Source organism: Apodemus sylvaticus, chromosome 10 (genome assembly GCF_947179515.1).
Source record: "Apodemus sylvaticus chromosome 10, mApoSyl1.1, whole genome shotgun sequence".
NCBI classification, from domain to species: Eukaryota; Metazoa; Chordata; class Mammalia; order Rodentia; family Muridae; genus Apodemus; species Apodemus sylvaticus.
The window spans coordinates 66474786-66494768 of record NC_067481.1 but is presented as its reverse complement, the minus strand read 5'-3'; the positions used below and the strand labels follow the sequence as shown (position 1 = coordinate 66494768).

Below are 19983 nucleotides of genomic sequence, written 5' to 3'. Positions count from 1 at the left end.
GCCATATATCCTGGAACACATCTTTTCTGATTGTTTTTTTTTCTTTTTCTGATTGTTAATCTCTACTCATAATCTCTAAATGATTCTTATTAATAAGAATGAGTTTGAATGGATAATTCAGGCCCTGGAAGGATCATTTCCCACAGTGTATAATAGCACAGTTCCAGTATAGCTAGATATGGTGGCACACAACCTCAACACTCAGGATGCTGGGCAGGAGGATGACTTCATGTCTGAAGTCATCATGTGTTTCACAATGAGTTTCAGATTGGCCAGGAAATGCAGCATAACAAGACCTTGTTCAAAAAAAAAAAAAAAAAAAAAAAAAAAAAAAAAAAAAAAAAAGAATAAGATAAAACAAGGTACAAATAAAAGAGAAGTGTCAGGGACTCCCTAAGCTCTCTCACCTCAGAACCATGAAGATGGAATCATTGCCATCCATTCTGTACTTCTGTAGCGCAGGAGGGATGGCACCAGGCAGAGGCTAAGAACGAGGTTGTAAATACTCATTTGAAATTATGAAGATAGTAGTTCCAAAGATCCCTAAAAGTTGCCCCATCTCATGGCAGGGTTTAGACCATTGTTAGCTCCTACCTCTCCTCCCATGGTGCCAGTGAGGCAAGGGGACTCTAGGGGGGAAGTAGCCCTGCGTTAGGGACCTCACTAAGGGCTGTGGCTGTCTTTGGGAGGGGATGCAGTTGACACAAAGAGTGTTAGATTACCAGAAGAGCAGTCCTTTGACACAGTTATTGCGGGAGCTTTTTTTCCAAGGAGTTCTGGACGTGACACATAGTGTTCGATATGTTTGGCAAAAATAAGGAAATCCCTTCCATTGCCTCTTGGTGAGGCAGTGCAACAGGGTGTGGTATGCCATAGACAATCATGTCAGGAAGCTGGTGAGACACAGTCTGCTTTGTGAGCCTAAGGAGTTTCTCTGCCTGTAGTTGTATGTAGCAGTTGCTATTCCTCTCTGCACAGAGGGACATGGTGGTGGCCACCAACCAGCTCCCTGTCACTACTCCTGGCTCCTACAATGAAGGCTTGGCACTCTCTAAACCCCAGCTCCACCCTTCTTAGTCTGCCAAACAATTCATGAAGGTTGCACTCAGGACCCCATTTGTACCTGTAACTATTGCCCCACATCTGACACCAGAAACCTTTGCCCATTCTCTGTGTGGCTACCACATCCTCCTCGGAACCCCCTCTGACCTACCATCCCTTGGCTCTGTGAGAGACAATATGTCAGCTTCTCTGGCATCTGCTCTCTCTGCTGCCTGCATGCTCACATGTGTTGCTGTAGTACCTTTTGTGGCACTTCAGCTCCTTAGCCTCCCTCTCCTTTCCTGATCCCAGGACTCCTCAGGTCTGGCTGAGCGTGCATTTGCATCATCTGCCAGGAAGCTGGAAAGCAGTCTCTTCTTTGCACTGGGCTGGGTCCCAGTGTTCTGTTCAGCTGTCTAATGGAGCTTGTAACACCTTCTTCACAGGTCAAAGGAGGATTAAGCTGGGGCTTTTAGCCTTCTGTTTCTGCCCATGACCCTTATATTAAGTCTTCTGGTCATATTCTTGCTCAGTTCAGCACATAACATTTAGTCTAGTTAGGGGAGTCTCAGAACTGGTGGTACATATTTTTTTAGTTCCAAATTTGCCTACAAAGATATGAAGAATAACTGAGACTCCTGATGGTCAGTTTTTCCATTCTATTCAGGCCCCTAAGGGACACTTTTCTACTCATTGTCCAGAGCCTGGAGTCACCTTTGATTCCAGCAACAGTGGGGCGTTCAGACTACCCCAGAGTGAGCTCAGCCCCTAAATGAAAACAGTTTTCCCACAAGAGATGCAAGTTTGTTTCTCAAGCAGGAAAAGTTATTTCATGGGAACCAGACTCTTTCCTCAAGAGATGTCATCCACTAGATGGACAGTGTTAGACTCTTTGATTTTAGAGTTGCTGATTCAAGTTGCAAACACACACACACACACACACACACACACACACACACACACACAAATCATTAAATACACTTTGACTTGGGATTAGGATATAATTTATGATGAGTTCTGAAATGTCCCTAAATACATTAGTTAGTATCTTTGACCATAAAAATAAAATCTTTACAAACTCTGGAAAACACTGGAACTGCTCTGCTTCCATGGTGAGTTTGTGCTGTATCCAGGCTCGATTTGAATACCTTTTTCATGTCACTGTTTTGTGGCGCACACTGTCTCTTCCTTCCCCATCCCCTGAGAAAACATAATCAATAAGCAAACAGTTACTGTCCAGACCAGAATCATCATTTTTATGTGCAGGGATAACAGTGGGTACATCACAGTGTTTGCATCCTCCATAGCCAATAACTCCACAGCCTTTCATCACCCCAAACCACATGGTACACCAGTATATAATGCTGTTTTCCTTCCTTTTGAGATAGGGTTTCTCTCTGTGGCCCTGGCTGTCCTAGAACTAGCTATAGAGCAGGCCATAGGCCATGTGACTGGGACCTCATATGACTACCTGTTATACATCCCTGATGAAAACAATGTGTCTGTCTGGAGATTTTAGTTGAAGTTATTTTACATAGTTGTTCTGGGATTGTACATGGGTTGTCACCACACTGTACCACAGGTGGAGGGCAGAAACAGGGCCTCACATTCTCCTCATTCTGATGCTGGATGTATGTAGTTTGGTATTGGAAGGTCTGGTTTCTCTGAGGATTGTGCCATCACGTTTTAGCTGATCATCTTCTCCCTGTGTCTTTATGTCATCTGTCTGCTGTGTACATCTGGGTCCCAGTCTCTGTCCTTACAAGGCCACCTGCTTTATTGGATGGAGATCCACATTAATAAATGCTGGGAAGACTGTCTCCAAATGCAGTTATGTTCTCAGGCATGGGGGTGTCTTTCAACTTAAAATTTATGGACTTTAAACCTCTAGTATTTCCCTTTTACATCCAGATTTTTGCACTTTCATATCTGACAGAGGATTAACACCTATAATTTATGATGATCTAAAGAAAACAATCAAATAGACAGACAGACAGATGACAAACCAAAACCCCCCAAAAAACCTAAACAGCAATAAAACAAATAAAAAAATGGGTTAATGAACCAAATGGAGTTCTCAAGAAAAGAAATGCAAACAGTATTCCACATCCTTAGCTATCATAGAAATTAGAATTTAAGTTATTTTGAGCTATCTTAGTTAGAAGGCTATTACCAAGAACACAAATACTAGATTGGAATTGGGAAAAGAAGAAACCTTATTTCTGATCATCTAGGTGTAATATTTATTCTACAAAATTGGGTACACCCATGTTTGCTTTGAGTGTATGTTGAGAATCCTAATGCCCTCTTTTTTTTATATATATAATTTTCTTAGTTGCAGTGAGACGGTTTTTATTTCTTCTGACTAGTTGTGTTAAGGTTTATTTTGTCAGATTTTAAAATGAAGCCGAGCTGCTTGGTTTCCAGCTCCATGCTTGCCACATTCTCTCCGGGTTCTCACTCCAAATTTGGTGGCCATCTTTCATCATGAAGCTGGTTCTCTGAGGTAACAAAAATATCAATTCTGTATTTTAATCCCACTGGATAGACTATTTTTTAAAATGTGGAATTAAGAGTACTAATATTAAGATGAATTATTGAAAAGTATGGATTAATTTACAGCATTTTGTAGACTTTGTAGTGTTTAATGTTTCCATATTAACTCTCTTGCTTAACTATCATTTCCCCAATATTAGAAAACTTACTGATATGACTTTACTAAAATATCTTCTCACTGCCCATTACCAGCTGATGCACTCTGGAGAGATGGATTCCCTCCATGCACACTCTTTGGTTGGGAACTACCCTGGGAACTCTGGGTAGTCCGGTTAGTTGATATTGTATTGATGGGTTGTATTGAGTTGCAGCAGAATGTAGATTATTAGTTTAAAGCAGCGTTTCGTTGTATAAGCTCATTATAAATTCAAAGCAATAAGTTTTTAATTAGATATATTATTTATTTACATTTCAAATGATTTCCCCTTTCCTGGTGCCCTGCCCCAAAAGTCCCATAAGCCATCTCTCCTCCCCCTGTTCCCCAATCAACCAGCTTCTGCTTCCCTGTCCTGTACACTGCTGCATCAAGCCTTCCCAGGACCAGGGGTCACTCCTCCCTTTGATGTCCAACAAGGCCATCCGCTGCTGTCTATGTGTCTGGAGCCATTGGTAACACCATGTGTACTATCTGGTTGATGGTTTTGTCCCTGGGAGCTCTAGGAGTACTGGGTGGCTCATATTTTTGTTCCTCCTATGGCGCTGCAAACCCCTTCAGCTCCTTGGGTCCTTTCTCTAGCTTCCCCATTGGGGACACTGTGCTCAGTTCAATGGCTGGCTGAGAGTGTCTCCCTCTGTATTTGTCAAGCACTAGCAGGGCCTCCCAGGTGACAGCTATATCTGGCTCCAGTCTGCAAGTACTTTTGGGCATCGATAATAGTGGCTGGGTTTTATAACTGTATATAGGTTGGATCACTAGGTGGGGTAGTCTCTGGATGGTCTTTCCCTCAGTCTCTGCAAAGCAATAGTTTTACATGGCCTTGTTTTATCATAGTGCATACCTGTGGCCCCATCCTTGGACCTGACCTAGAATGAATGTTTTTCCTTAGTTGTAAATTTGTTCTAAGCCTATTTTCTTTTCTGAGTGTAATTAGCTTGTGTTGTAGAACTCTGTTTGTAGCTTTTTATTCTACAGGGGGTTTAAAATTACTTGAATCAATTCAGGAGTTCTATAAAATCATTATCAAGAATTATGAAATCACCAATTTTTCTGAGCAGCATTATTACATGAAAGTACATCTTTGTATTGAGCTGAAGAAAATTTGTCCAGTAGGGTGGGCTGATGCTCAGGATTCATTAGGCTCTGTATTGGCAGGGAAAGCATATCAGCAGTAAGAAGTAAACCTGGGATGAAGTCTCTGGGGTCCATGCCTCTCAGCGTGCACCCATCACAGCCGTGCAAAGCGGTGGACCATTTCCAGAGAACTTGCTTGCTTGTCATAGCCTTTTCTGCGTGGATCCTGTCACCCACCCAACATCTTCCCCATCTATGAGTTGTTAGAGTGCGTAAAGGGACAAGTCCTGCTGATCCCCACAAAGCAGGGCAATAGCAGGATATTCGAGAGTCTCTAGGAGGGTCTGATATTGATGTTGTAGCAGAAGCCAAGGTCTGGAACTGGCCTGATGATTCATTGCAATGAACATTTGCAAATAGAGATGTTTGGGCTTTTTGGGCATAGGGATGAAGTGAGTGACACTCTGCAACCTCCAGTACCGCTACAACTAAGGAGTGTGTGATAGTGATGGGGAAAGATGGAGGAGCGGAATGGTAAAAGAACCCTGAGGTTGATGGAGAATTATGTCTTTTCTAATTTTTCTTTTTTTACTCTTTTATTTACTTTTGTGTGTGGGGGGAGGCTACAAGGGTGGAGAGCAGGTATGGAAAGACCAGGAAACGAGGGGGGTTTGGAGTGCATGATGGGAAGTCCCCAGAGTTAATACAAATTATGCTAAACGTATTTTCTACGTCTTTAGGATGGAATTCTTTTCCTTTTCCCCCTATGGTTTTTTACATTTTTTGTTTTTGTTTTTGTTTTTGTTTTTTGGATTTGGTTTTTTCGAGACAGGGTTTCTCTGTATAGCCCCGGCTGTCCTGGAACTCACTCTGTAGACCAGGCTGGCCTCGAACTCAGAAATCCGCCTGCCTCTGCCTCCCAGAGTGCTGGGATTACAGGTGTGCGCCACCACCGCCCGGCTCCACCTATGGTTTTTAGATTTTGTCTTTTCATAGTGTTCTGTCTATTTTGAAAGCACTGCCTATAAGAGCTCATCTAGAATGGTAGCTGGTAGACTTTACCTAAGGAAGAAGGCGTCTTCCCTCCAACTGTGGCAACAGTAGCAGAGTTTATGGGGGAAAACTCTATTGAACGTTTCCCTCTTTTCTGGGTGAATTATACAGTGTGCGGATTAAATCAATAAAAATGTTTCAAAAACTGTTATGCTGTGCATGTAGAAATATACAATGATAGTAAAGAAATACAGATGTTGCCTAAATCAGGTTTCAAAGGCTTTTCCTGTTCCTGAAGTGTGGGCTAATTTCCTTGTACCCCAAACAGATGGCATAGTTAACTACTGCCTTCACAGAGCTGAGACATCACCAGGAATGGTCAATCATTCCACAGGCTCAGGACGTTTCCACAAGCCACTGGTACTTTTAACATTAGTTTAAACACTGACTTCACATGTGTGAAGTTTAACTTAAGACCTTCATGCTGAAACTCTGTATAGTCAGTCATGTTTCCCCTAGATCCTCTTAAAATTACACTGAGGTCTGTGGGCTGATGTTGGAACAGCAGAGTCCTGTCTGTTACCTCTTCCTCTTAGCAACCGGCCTCTCCCAGCCCAGTTTCTAAATCTTAAATTTGTGTTTAGAGAACATTTTGTGTTTTGTGATTCGAAGCTTACGCTGCTTGTTGTGGTCATTTGCCTAGAGGCAGAACAATTGCAATGAACTCTCAGAGTATTGAATTCTGCATATTGAGATATAGAAACACAAAAACCCACAGATTCACACTCATCTTTGGGGTGAGAACTTGACTTTCAGACTTGAGACAGCCCACTCTCTGGTAAGGCTTTAACTGCAAGTCTGGAAGAGTCTAGCATGTGCTAACATGGACTGTCTTTGAGTACTGACATTTGTGATGCTGAATAGGAACTTATCAGGACCCTGTGAGCTAGCCTGTGGTTCTTTCCTTGAGCCCACACTGTAGTTTGTCTAAAATTCTTTTAAAGCAAGCTCAGAGCTTTTGTAAAGCTGAACTATACTAGTCTTCTGGTATACCAGAGTTTAGTGTGCCAGCTCTGTCTCAGCAACCCACCACAGAGGGACAGCACTCCCAGTCTCTGTCCTTGGGATCCTGGAAGGTGAGGCCTAAGACCCAGTGTCAGCACTTTTATTTCTCTGAGGACTATAGGTGACTGTCTCTTCTTTTGTCTTCATATAGCTTGTTCTCTGCCTATGTCAGGTCCCAACCTATTGTTCTTGCTGTGTTAGATGAGGCCATACAGCCTCATTTTGATTTATTTGTGGGAAGACTATGTCCTCAAATACAGTTACAATCTAGTATATGAAATGGTTAAGTCTCTAATAACAAATATGGGGGTCATGCTCTGTCCCTAACAACCAATAATGCTTACTTTCCCTGCTTTTAGTCTATCCATATGTTAGAACACCATCTACAGGCTGGCAAATATACTCTGTCTATAGCCATTAGAAACAGTCAGATGCTTTGAAAGATCAAGACAGGGGACACCACCTTCAACTCAAAATCTGTGACTGAGGAAGATCTGGAGAGTTTTTGGCTGTTGTCTGGCATGAGGGCAGTGGAATGAGTACAAGCAGGCTCTCAGGGCAGATCAACAGTCAGTAGAGGCAGATGCTCCAGCATGGGTCAGGCGGAGGAGCGGGGCTGATGCTGTACTGTCTGCCCATCTCAGTGGACTTAGCTGAAACCAAGAACTTGAGTTGCCTGCCCGTCATTCCCCCATTAATTTTGGGGGCCTGGTAACTGTGTCAACTGCAGGTCGAGTACTGTGAAGTCTGATTTTTAACTAATGGAAAAACTAGTTCATTTGTGGGAGCTCAAGTTTGCTTGCAGTAATTTTCTTTTTAAAGTTCTGCTGAAATCTTCTGAATGCTATATTAGCTCATGGTCAGAAGGCTGCATGCTTCCAGAAGGACTATGGACTGGGCCATGAACTAGTGAGCAGGTCAATGTAAGAGGAATCCTGGATGCTGATCTGCCTCTTTGGTGATTGGTTGAGTTTGATGTAAGGTGAAGGGTCTGTGGACCAGGTTGTGAAGGAACACGGAGTCTCTAATGTGCATGGCTTTACACTGAGGTGCCATCCTACATATAACTACCTATACTTGTGCAGAAAAGAGATCCAACTCCCCTATAGCTCCTTATACTGGTGGAGAAGTAGGAGGGGGGGAGAAGGGAGAGGTAGAAGAAGGAGAGAGGGAGGAGGAGGGGGAGGAGGAGGAAGAGGAAGAAGAAGAGAGTAAAGACGAAAGAGAACTTGTGGGAAAGTGTAAGAGTGTTTCTGTCAGCAAGGTATTTAGGCTGAAGTTTCTGTAATGGTTTTGAACATGGAAGTTTGCTGAGGACAGCTAGCAGTCCAAGCTGTGGTGCTGCACTGTATGGATTGGATGACCCAGTGATCCCAGGCATGTCAATGTCTAGAGAAAATAACTTTCTGTTACCTGTGTCTTCTGCTAATGCCACTGGGAGCTACCTCATGATGGTCTTCATTGTTCCTGTATGTTTGGGCCCTGGGTCTATTTCTGTATTTTTTCTCTTGTTTGTGATGCAGGACTCTATGAAACTGCACATCCAGCTGGAGAGGGTTCGTATGATTATGTAGGTCAGAAATTCCAGAATCATTTGAGATGTGACTCAGGAACACACCAGATGTTCTCCTAAGGAGCAAAGGGCCGACAGGAATTCCCTCTTCCCCCACATATGTCCCTCATTCCAACAACCTTGTGGGCCTCAGGATATAGTCTGTATAACCTGAAATACTTGCAGATCAACTTCTTGGCTTTTCCAACTGTTAAGATATTGTTTGATTATTTAACTACCAAGCCTTGGTGAAAACAGCTCTCACTTAAAGTCAAGGAAACCTCTTTCCCACTCTGCCGTTCTTAAGTCTGTTCTATGTCATCCAACCTGGTCTAAAACTTGCTGGGTATCTGAAGATGACCTTGGCCTTGTGGTCTTCCCGAGTGCTGGGATTATGGGTGCTTGTCACCATGCCCAGGTTTACAAAGTGCGGAGAATCAAGTCAAATGCATGCTACACAAGCATTCTGCCAATTTACTTCCACTACAGCACACTCCCCTTTCTATGGTCACCTTGTTGATAGGGTGGCCACTAGAGATTAAAAATGCTGTCTGCACACAGTTTGTGATCCTGGATGCCTTTGCCATCCCCTCATCCCCTCATTACTGTTTTTCGTATACATACATATACACATACATACATACACACATACATACATTACACACACACAATGTGTATGCTTCGACAAAGAAAAATTACTTATATTTGTGGAGCAAGTTGTTGATATTTCAACACACGTATCCATTGTTTTACATTTACATCTTGGTAATAAAATCTATCTCCTCAAACACTGGCCATCTCTTTGTGGTAAGAGTATTATACGTCTTCAGTTGTTTTAGGATCTCACTTCCCATTCACGATTTCATCACTTCAAGAACAATTTCACCAGTTTTCTTCCATTTCAGAGTGTCTGTTTGCCACATCCTTCTTTCTTTTTCTGTTATGGGAATTAGTGAGTGACGGTTTGCGTGCTACCGTAGTCTCTGTTCTGTGGTCTTGGGCCTATTTCAGGCCTATTTATATTTTCCTGATGAGAAGATTTTAGAATGTATCTTTGCAGTCCAGATGAGACTTGACTATATTATGTGAAGTGTGTGTGTGTGTTGTGATCTTATTGTTTAGAGGAGAAGGCTGTGGGAGAGAATTCTGCTATTTACTCTTGTGTAAACATATCACTGACTCCAGTTCACCTGCTTGTCCTTCCTTGTCAGAAGCCCCACCTTTCTCTTGTTTTATTTGTACCTGCCCTCAGGAACCTAAGAGAGGGGCCTTACTATCTTTGCTACTTCTTCTGACTATATCCCTACAACCTTGCTCTCTCCCCTGCAGTCTCCCCTCATTCTCTGGGGATCTACTGCCCATTAGGAACAGGTCAAGTCTTGCTTGGTTGAGTGTCGCACCAGCCTCTAGTGACCCGTCCAGCAGGTCCAGTTATTCCAGGGTCTCGAAGAGGCACTACCTGAGGGTCAAAAATGGAGGGAAGAGAGAAAGGAAGCCAAGCACGCTAAGAAAGGCAAAGTCAGTCTGGGTTGTGTCAAGGCCTCTTTTAATGTCAGGCAGGTAAACGAGTTTTAAGGCTTACAGAGAAGGAATTGACCTTCACACAAGAACAAAGGAGGGAAGGGAGGAGACACCCCTAGCGATCGAAGCAGGAAGCAAGGAGGTCATCAGGTGGGGACACCAGAGCTGGCAGGAACATTCTGCGGTTAGGGCAGAAACATCTTGTGGTATTCTCGGGAATCTTCTCACACCGATAGCTCAAGGGGAAGTGAAAGAGCTTTCAGCACAGTGATGAAAAGGCTTAAAAGGGGGGAAGTATAGGGGGTTAGGTGAGTGTGGCTAGGCGGCGTGGGGGAGGGTGTCCAGGCCGGCCCTTGCCTGGGCACCTCTGCCCCTGAGGGACCACACACACACAGGCATGGTATAGAATAGAGTTTATTCAGAGTAGGGGATGGGAGTTAGTGGTAGAGAGAGGCAGAGAGAGAGAGAGAGAGAGAGAGAGAGAGAGAGAGAGAGAGAATAGAGAGAATAGAGAGAATAGAGAGAGTGGAGTGGAGGCCGGCCATGACCACGTGGAGGGGGTAGAGCCCCAGGGGCGGAGAGGTGAGAGAGTTTGGGAGAGCGGAGAGCAAAGAGAGAGAGGAGGAGCAAGTAGCCCCTCTTATAGTGGGCCAGATCTCTGGGGCAGGGCATACCTGCCTATTGCTAAGTAGGTGTGGGGTGGAGTCTAGACAAAACCCCAACAGGAAGGCTCTAGTTAATTGTTCTCAAATTTTAGCAGCCACCACCTTAGGGCCATGAGTAAGTATTAAATCTGAATAGCTCAGGACGGCTTCCCACACTCTAGCCACACACACACACACACACACACACACACACACACACACACGCATGCATGCACACACACACACACACACACACACACACACACACACACACGCGCGCACGCACGCGCGAGTGTAACTGGCTGGCTGGCTGGCTGGGCAGGAAGGAGGACATTCTAAGGAGATACTTGGGTTTACCCCTTCCACCAAAGAAATGAAAGTCTCCTAGGAATCTAATGCTGAGGGAAGAAAAAGACCTTAGCCAGAGGTAGATCTGTCTCCTGGAAATATTCTACGGTTTTGGTAATTTGCTAAATTGCCTTACAGGAGAGACTGGAGCTTGGACAGTGATGGTGGGGGAGGGGGAAGCTGCTTTGGCCAGTACTACTTATATAGGCACATAAATGGCTCTATACTTAAGCATTAACCTCACGTCAGGATCCTAAAGATAGATTTGGAGGTAGGTCACCAAGCCTCTTTGTCCCTCTTCCCAGTGTGGCCACATTGAATACACCTGGTTTTTTTTTTTTTTTTTTTTTTTTTTTTTATGTTCTTTATTTTACTTGTTTAGTTCCTTCCCCCTACAGCATTGAGCTGGGTTTTTCAGCCCATTCGGTCAGCCTGCGACATTTCTGGCCGCCTCCCCCCACCCCCCACCCCCCATGCCTTCTGCTTGTGTTATCCCTGGCCTTTGTTCTTCTGAGAACAATGCAGCTGCTTTCATCTGGAAGTCAAGGCAGCTTCAGGGCAGTCTCACCTGGAAGCATCCTGGACCTGTTAGACATGAAGTCCTTTAATCCCAGCAGGAGGCTACCCGCTGAGAGAGGAGCCAACGTTCTGGATCTCTCCTTGAAGTCTGGGGGCAGGGTTTTATTCTAAAGGCTATATATTGACTAAATATTATTAAAGCTTCGGTCATGATTGGCTAATGTCATCCTGACTCATTTCTCTTTTGTCGCCTCCCTGTTTATCCCCAGAATTCTCTTTCAGGTCTCCAGTTCACCTGTAGCTGCTGGCAACTACATTTATTAATAGGTGTCAGACCTGGCTGATTAAAGCCATGAGGCTCAAGCTCTGATTTTCAATAACTTCAATTATATCTTGAAGTCTGCGATTCATACCCTGCCTCTCAGCAGGCTTGGCTCCGGTGTTCTGGAAGTCAGATATCTTCTAAGATGAAGCCTAGCTCTCTTCTCTTACAGACACTAGGCCTAGGTATCAGATTCTTCTAATGAGAGGAGACCCATGGAACAGAGAGGGTCTTCCTAAGACTCCCATTGGATAAAGGCTCACCTGCAACTCAGGGCTGTCAGATCATCACAGGATGATACCACAGCCCGAGAAAGAGTCATCTCTGGGTATCTGGGTCTCTGCAGATGCTCTGTTGGCTGCCACAGTCTGAAGTATGATGTTTCTGGTCCCAAGAATAAGCAGGGGATGGAGAGTCCTTGAGGGAGGGGGTCTGTGGGAACATTCTGAAGCCAAATGTGCACAGGATAGAAACCAAAAATGGTGACTCCTCCAGGTCTCCAGAAAGCACTCATGTTTGTGCAGCTGTATCTGCCACCTTCCCCACAGTGACCACAGGTTAGCACATAACTGACTCATTGTCACCGTGAAGATTTCACTATGCCTTGGCCCAGGAGTAGGAAGTTGTCACATAATTGGGTAGATCCTGGTCAGTGGGGGTGGTGTGCTTTGTTCTTCACTAATAAATGACAGTGGCCTCAGGTTGCTGTTCATAGTGACAAGCAAGTGTGTTACTGACTGGCCTGCTGTGTAGAATCCAGGCCATTGACAGTAGGTGACAGCCCAGCTGAGGTTAATCGAAGTCTTATCCCAGGCTCTGCTGTAAGTCTGGCCTCTTGGCCTCACATCTTCTTTGCAGGAACCTTCCCTATCTCCAGCTTCCTCAGCTGGTCAGGAAGATATGGACCAGAACTGGAAGCTTTAATAATCTGAGCAGGTAAGAGAGGAATGAAATACACAGTCTTGGACATTGACCAAGGGTCTTACAGAGGCTGTCAAGGTAAGTGGCTTGGGGATGGGTTGTCAGGAAACTCATGATTTTCTACAAGGCAGGGAGTTGGGACTCTTTTCTAGGCTGGCAAAATTCAAGGGGGGCCTGGTGATATAATTCTAGAAAGACCATCAGGATCAGCCCAGCAAATCCTGGTCATTATTGTCTTATAGGCCTTGGAAGTAGGTCGATCCCTAACTAGTACTCTTTGGAATGGAAAATGGATTCTTCATCAGGCATTGTGGTCATCTTCACCTGCCACACCCTGGTGTGCCAAACCTCCAAGAACATACTTCTGTGTTCACCGAAGTTCTTGTCAACTTAGGGTGGGCAACAGGAGCCTTTCCCTTGTCCAGAATTCCAGTGTCCCTCCTCCTATACCTCTACACACCAACTTCTGAGGCATCTGGATATCCCTGATATGCTTTTCCTGTTGCCCCACCTTCTTCCACACTCAACACATTGGGTTCTGAGGAAGGTCCTCTCTGTCCTCACACCCAACACACAGTCCTGGGCTTGGAGATTATGTGATCAAAATCTGGATGATTGCAGGAAGGTCGAGGATGCGTGAGTCCCTCTAGCTTATTGCTTCTGTCTATTGCAAAGAAATGTAGTGCTCCTGTCCTAACAAGAGTTTGGCATAAAGATAGGCAGAAAGAGGAAGAAAATGTAGAGAAACACAGTCTCTCACTGGTAGAGATGCATATGTGTCCAGGAGAAAGGAAGTGATGGGACTTTACTGAAGCAATGCTGGGGTTTCTCCTGAGGAAATGCTAGCCATACACACATTGGCCGAGCTCCATTTCATAGCTTTTGAGCACAGAAGACTCCTGTATAGCTCAAGGAAGCTCCGAGGCATTGATCTGCCCTTCCTTCCTCTGCCAACCAGAGGCACAGGAAGAGCTGTCCTCATGGTCTCTGTCTCTGGGAGATCAGTTGCAGTGCACTCGACTGCATGTGCAGATTCTATTAATTTACAATGTTTTAACCTTTGAAAGAGTGAGCACTATGTATAGAAGTCAGCCACAGTGAGGACAGAGACAGCCTGTCCTTGACACTCATCGTACATGGTCCTTTCCTTCTGTCTCTAGCTGAGAACACTAGATTTTTCTCTCCTTCTCAGGAAATCAGGAAAAATTTCTGGTGAACATTTCTAGTGTGTAGTTGTGACAAATGGTGGTGGTGGGGGCAGCTCTTTGTGAAATGGTGGCTCTGGAAGTGGTGAATACACATCCTTAGCTAAAGGGTTGATGAGCACCATACTCAGAAAGTTCTAGCACATAGAGAGCCTCTACCCGCTCCCCAGAGGAGTGATTTCTTGACCAGCTTCAGCAGTGGAAGGAGATCTAGTACCTTCCAGAGCCATGCAAGAAGAATGCTTCCTGAGCAGAAGTGCTTCCCAGGGAAGGAAGGTGCTTGCCTTGCTACCTTGGCGATGGATGCAGCATCTTTTTCAGTTTTGCATTCTTCTATATGGCCACATCTCACATAGAGCCAGTGTTCGGTAAAAATTAGCTTGTAGAATGAATAATGACTGAGCGAATGCATACATGAACGAATGAAACACTAACAGACAACATTGCCTGGCATTTGGGTTGCTGGGTTACAAAAGCTGAGCCCCTTAGCCCTGATCACTTTGTCCTTACTTGTCCCTCGTGCAGTGTTCATGGGAGACACCATGTCCTGGTTCTTGGCCCTGAAGAGCCTCCATGCTGTCTGCATCATCTCTCACCTATCTGTCAGCTCTGCAGGTAAGAGGAGCAAGGCACATTTTGTTTCAAGGATGGGAAAAGTAGGAGTTGGGCAGTAAGGTGCCTCATGGGAACTCCACGGACCACTCAGGCCTCCCGCAGTCCCTTCAACGTTCATGGCTCCTTGACCCTTGGGAAAGGCTGTTGCTAGCTGCAGAAATTTGGGATAGCTTTCTGAACATGTTTATTTCCTCCTTGCAGAGAGTTATGTTTGTACACAAAAACCGTGCCTTAATGGAAGATGTGATCCAAATCCAAAAACGTGTGAATCCTCGAAAGGGTGTTTCTCTGAACGGCAGGAATTTGAAGACTCAAGTAAGCCAGTCCTCAGTCTTCCAGTCTTCTAGCTTACCTCTGGCTCCTTCAAGGATGGGGCTGGGAATGTGGGCTTCTGGGAGGTAGTGGGGATGATGAGACTGGATGTAGCCACTAGGTTAGAGCTGAGAGACCCTGGTTCTGTTTCTCAAATTAACCTCACAGGGCTACTGGAGAGTGGAGAGTGAGCCCACAGTTTTTTTTTTTTTTTTGTTTTTTTTGTTTTTTTTTGTTTGTTTGTTTTTTTGCCATGATGGGGATCAAATTCATAGTACCATGCATGCTAAGTGAACAATCTACCACCGGGCCCTGTCCCCATTGCACCAAACTGTCCCTCTGTTGATTTGTTCTCTGAAACAATCACAGAGGGACTCTTGGAGTAAAGAAATGTAAAGACAGAGAGAATGTGGGGACAGACTCCTTATCACTGGATGCTTCATCCTCTGTCTCAGGAGAGAATAATACTTGGGAGCAGAAAGGCTGTTCTGAAGACAGTTGTACTGATCTAGCATTCTCCGCAACACTGGGGAAGTGTCAGGTGTTTAGATATGACCGTCGCTGCTGCTACACTAAACACTGTAACGAAGAGCTCATTAAGGGTGAGTGCAGCTGTCTCTGTACCTCCACTATCTGCCCCAGGTCTCCTTTGCTTTTCTGAGGCTGTGCTGGGGCACAGCACTGGGCAAGCACTGATGTTCATCTTTCCTTTGTGTATAGCGCTCCTTGGAAATGGTTTGAATTACACATAGGCTCTTCTCCTGTGAGGTAGACTGAGTGGGAGTTAGATGGCAGGAATTGGTCTTGGGGACTTTCTCTAATGTGCAACTCATGGCTTAACTGCTGTGCTCTGCCCCCTCTGGTCAACAGCCTTTTCTCACCTATTGACTCCCCCAGGTTCACGGTTTGTTTTGTTGAGAAGTAGTCTTGCGGTTTGTCCTCAACTTCTAAGTTCAAGCAGTCCTTCTGCCTCAGCCTCCAAAGTCGGAGTAGCTGGGAGCACAGGTGTGTGTGGGCCACACGTGGGTCATCCCTCACCCACAGCATCCTTTTAGAAAACAGATCCTCTCCTCTCCCATTATCTAGGACTTTCCCTCCAAGGCAGAGAGCAGAGTATCTGATGAAGGTGAGGACAGCTCTGAATTCCTGTGAGGTCCTTCATGGCACTCACACCCCAGTGCTTTTCTCAGGTGTCTCCTCCCAGCTCATCCTCACTGCAATGCTTTTTGGGAGAATCATAGAAAAAACAAACAAACAAACAAACAAACAAACAAACAAACACTGTATTAGATGAGCAGTGGATAGACATGTTCTCAGCTGTTTCTTCTTTTTATTTCCCAAGATGAAAACTTTTCTCTCTCCATTCAGTGCCTTCATTGTCTACAGAACCCAATGGTGTTGAGTGTCCTGCCTGTTACAGTGAAAGCGGTGGCAGCTGCAGACAAGTTTCCCTAAAGTGCACAGGGGAGGAGACGATGTGTGTTAACGTTACTGGCCGAGGTATGATTATTCCCTTGAATGTTTTGTTAAGGGCACAGGTGCATCACTCATCATTATGTACTGAATTATGCCAAATGTAGCAACTGAGAAGAGTGAACGTTTGTTACGTCTCAGGATGTGTGGATTTGTAACCTGAGAATGGCCAGGTTGCATGGGTGTTTTGAGGATGCTGTGTTCATTTGTCAGTTTCTGTTTCCCAGGTCACTTGTGGTTTCTGGTGAGTTTCAATTCTTTTACTTATGGTCTCTTCATAGTCTACTGTAACGTTCTCATGGTTAACTGCTGACTTCCCTCAGAGCAGTTGTAAGGTAGAGACACAGACAGAGATGGGGAGCTGTGGATTTAATGCTCTATCTCAGAAGTGACACATCATTTCCTCTTGTAGACTGTTGGTAGCTTAGAGCAAACTTGACTGGACACGGATGGGAGCTGCCAAGAGATTGTGTGGGGCATCTTTGCAACCTGTCTCCACACGGAGAAAGTGGCCATATGGGGCCACGTGTTTCTTAGGTTTGGAAGGAGTCATTTGTTGGGAGGCAAGAGTTAAAGATGGAAAGGAAGAGATGGGGATGAAGGAATGTAACTGCTTCCCACAGAAGAGTCAGATTTGCGCACCTGTGCTGCTGTGATGTCCTGGGAGTGTAGGGTGATGGCATTTCAGGACCAGATGTCTTTACCGCTGCTGGCATCATGGCTACCAAAGCCTAAACACAAGAGCTCAAATTGTACCTGGTGTCCACGCTCTAAATTTAGAAAAACACGTATTTTTTAATTAAGAGACAATTATGATTATTATAAAGGGTCCTGCCAGGGGTCTACCCTGGCCTTTTTGGGTTCAGAGCTGAGGTGGGACACAGCACTGGACGAAGGCCAAAAGACTGACGACCTTCTAACTCTCTCTAACTGTATTGGGAGCCAGAAGCTGAGAGCTTCTGGAAACTTAACACTGTCTTGCTTATTCAGTGGCTGAAATCCGCTGGCTTCTTTTCTATTTAACTCTCTGTGCTTTTGTAAGCACTATATCTTTATTTTATAACTCTCTGTGCTTTATCAAACATTGACAACTTAACTCTTTCTTACTGTTCTGTGCTTAAAAAAGTGCTGGAAACTTAACTCTGCTTAAATAAGTACTAATGTCTTGCTCTGTGACTCTCTTCTTATTTGTGCTTAGTTAAGCTTTGATTTCTGGTGATTAACATGTGCTGTTTAGGAGCGGGAATTTAGGTTTATTGCTTGTGGTCCTTTCTCTGGCAAGTCAGACAGGACTGGCCGGACAAGAGGCTTGGAGCTTGTTAACTCTTTTTGAACTTGAGAGAAAAGAAAGGAAAAAAGAAGTCACCCAGACAACACAGAAATGGCTACACCACCTTCTTTATTATTTTCAGCTTTTTATAGATTTTAGACAAAAAGTTCTCTATATAAGAAAGAATTACCTCATACATAAAATGTTACAAAAAGGAAGAGTTACATAACGGTATCAATAACAAGATGAAAGCAGTGTTTCATACTGTAACCTCATTGTAAGTTCACAGCGACAGTTTTTACACAGCCTTGCCTTCTCATAGTTAGTGCACACCCGTGGCTTCATCCTTGGACCTGGATGCTTTTCTGTGAACACAAATTTGTCCCAAGGCTATATCTCTTTTTAGTGTGATTATGAAAGCCTTTCTTATTTCTTATTATGCAGCCTTTACTTACTATTTATGAGGAGTGGGCACATTTTATTCTTGATTCTAACCTTATTACATCTTTCTAGAGAAACAACTAAAAACATTTCATAAAACATTCTTTTTAAAAATCATTGGAATCAAACCAGGAATTCTATAAAATCATCGATTTATCTAAACAACATTAATTCATGAAAGTTTATCTTCATGTTGATCAGCAGGAAATTTGCCCAATAGGGTGGGCTGATGCCCAAGAATTAGACTGTGTAATAATGATAGGAAAGGCATATCAACAGGAAGAAGCAATTTAGGGATGAAGTCTCTTGCCTTTTTCTCTCAAAGCTCACCTATGGCAGACCATGTGAAACAAAACAAACAAACAAACAAAACAAAACAAAATGGTGGGCAAAATTCATAAAAGTCATCTGCTGCCTTTCCCAGGTGGCTCCTGACACGGCCCATCTGCCATTGAGACAGGAACTTGGAAAACAGATGTAGGATTTTTCTTTCTGGAATGCACAGCCGGAGGGAGAGGCTGGCAACTCTTTCCTGAACAATATATGGAAAATTTCATGGAACCATAGACTCAGTGGCATTCTGGGAGCTGATTAAGTGGGTCGAGCGGGAGCTTGATGGGACTGGAGGCAAGCTACACTTTTACTGGGAAAGAATTTTGACAGACAAGAAGTCCTAGGGCAAGCAAGGGAAGGGCCTTTTGTCTAGATGAGTTGATGTGAATGAGGAAAATGAGGTATCACAGAATTCAAAAGATGATTCAAACCATCCACAGTGGGACAGGCTTCTACCTCAGCTTACCTTGGGAAAGAGATGTCTTGTGCATTCTAAGTTATCCTCAGAGGGAACTCAGCCCTTAGAAGGATGTCAGTTTGTGAGAGATCTACAGTATTTTCCTCCAGGTAGGGAAGGAGAGAAAGGGTAGGGTGGGGGAAGGCAGGTTGCACCTGAAGGGTTTTAGCTAACAATTGAGACCCTTCATCTGGCCTTCATCCTCACCTGCATCAAGCTCACCTCTCCCACTGAATGGGTACCCAGAGGCCTCATTGTTAGTCTTGTGTCAGAGACACAGGGGTCCTTTTAAGGTTCCTTCTATACAGAGGACACAGTGGTGCCAGAAGGCAAGAAGGCCCAGCATCTACATGGATGAGGCTATGCCCATGGTCTCACACAGAGGTGGGAGTTTTAGATTCTGGACCATTGTGAGCACAGTTTTCTTTTGAAGGAAGTGGGAGAGGAGGGGAGATGAAATGAGAGAGAAAGTGATTCTTGGGTCTTTTCACTAACAGTATTGCTACCGAACCAATTCCTCACTGAGATGCATGCCATGGGCTGTGCAACCAGGACCGCCTGCAACCTGAGGAACCTGACCATCCTGAACAATATTAAAATCAACACCTTCTGTGTCAGTGCAAGCCCTCCACTCAGGCCTATCTTATCTGTTCTGATGAGTCTTTTCCTAATGAAAGCCTTGCTTTGATCCTTTGGGGACTGTCAGACTTATGATCTTTCACATTCAAAAACACCAACAACCTTTTGTGACTCCTTCACCCAACAGAGGAGAAATAAAAACCAGTGCTTGTTTGTACTTTAGATTGAGAACGTTCTTTCTTCTTTCTGGCACATTTCGCAAGACTGATCTCTTTCCTGCCCTTACCCACCCCTCAGCCACATGCCCCAGTGTACAATCTTTTACAATATTGTCAATTTATACTCCTAATTTCACTGTCCATTGCTAATGAAAAGATTTATTTTTTAATTTTTGTTTTTGGAAAGGGTCTCACTATGCACCTTTGGCTAGCTATAATTCACGATGTAGGTAAATCTGGCCTTGAACTAAGAGATCGACCTATCTGTGAGGCAGCTGGTTACATCATGTCTATAGTCAGGAAGCACAGGCAGGAGAGTATGGACGCTCAGCGTGACCTCTTGCCTGTTCAGTCCCAGACCTCAGCT

The 19983-nt window shown here is 44.4% G+C and overlaps 1 protein-coding gene across 5 annotated transcripts; it reads left to right on the top strand.

Moving 5' to 3' along the window:
- Positions 1-12457: 12457 nt before the first annotated feature.
- LOC127693751 (protein RoBo-1-like) lies at positions 12458-19620 on the top strand. Of its 5 annotated transcripts, none has more exons than XM_052194852.1 (7): positions 12458-12562; positions 12651-12791; positions 14444-14533; positions 14735-14848; positions 15301-15447; positions 16214-16345; positions 19317-19620. In XM_052194852.1, exons 2-7 carry the CDS (start codon positions 12740-12742, stop codon positions 19505-19507), a joined length of 726 nt encoding a protein of 241 aa, XP_052050812.1. In that variant the 5' UTR covers positions 12458-12562; positions 12651-12739; the 3' UTR covers positions 19508-19620. The 5 variants fall into 5 exon arrangements, with proteins under 5 accessions (XP_052050812.1, XP_052050815.1, XP_052050811.1 ...); XM_052194855.1 differs by having other exon boundaries at positions 12459-12562; positions 12651-12728; XM_052194851.1 differs by having other exon boundaries at positions 12459-12791.
- Positions 19621-19983: the final 363 nt, after the last annotated feature.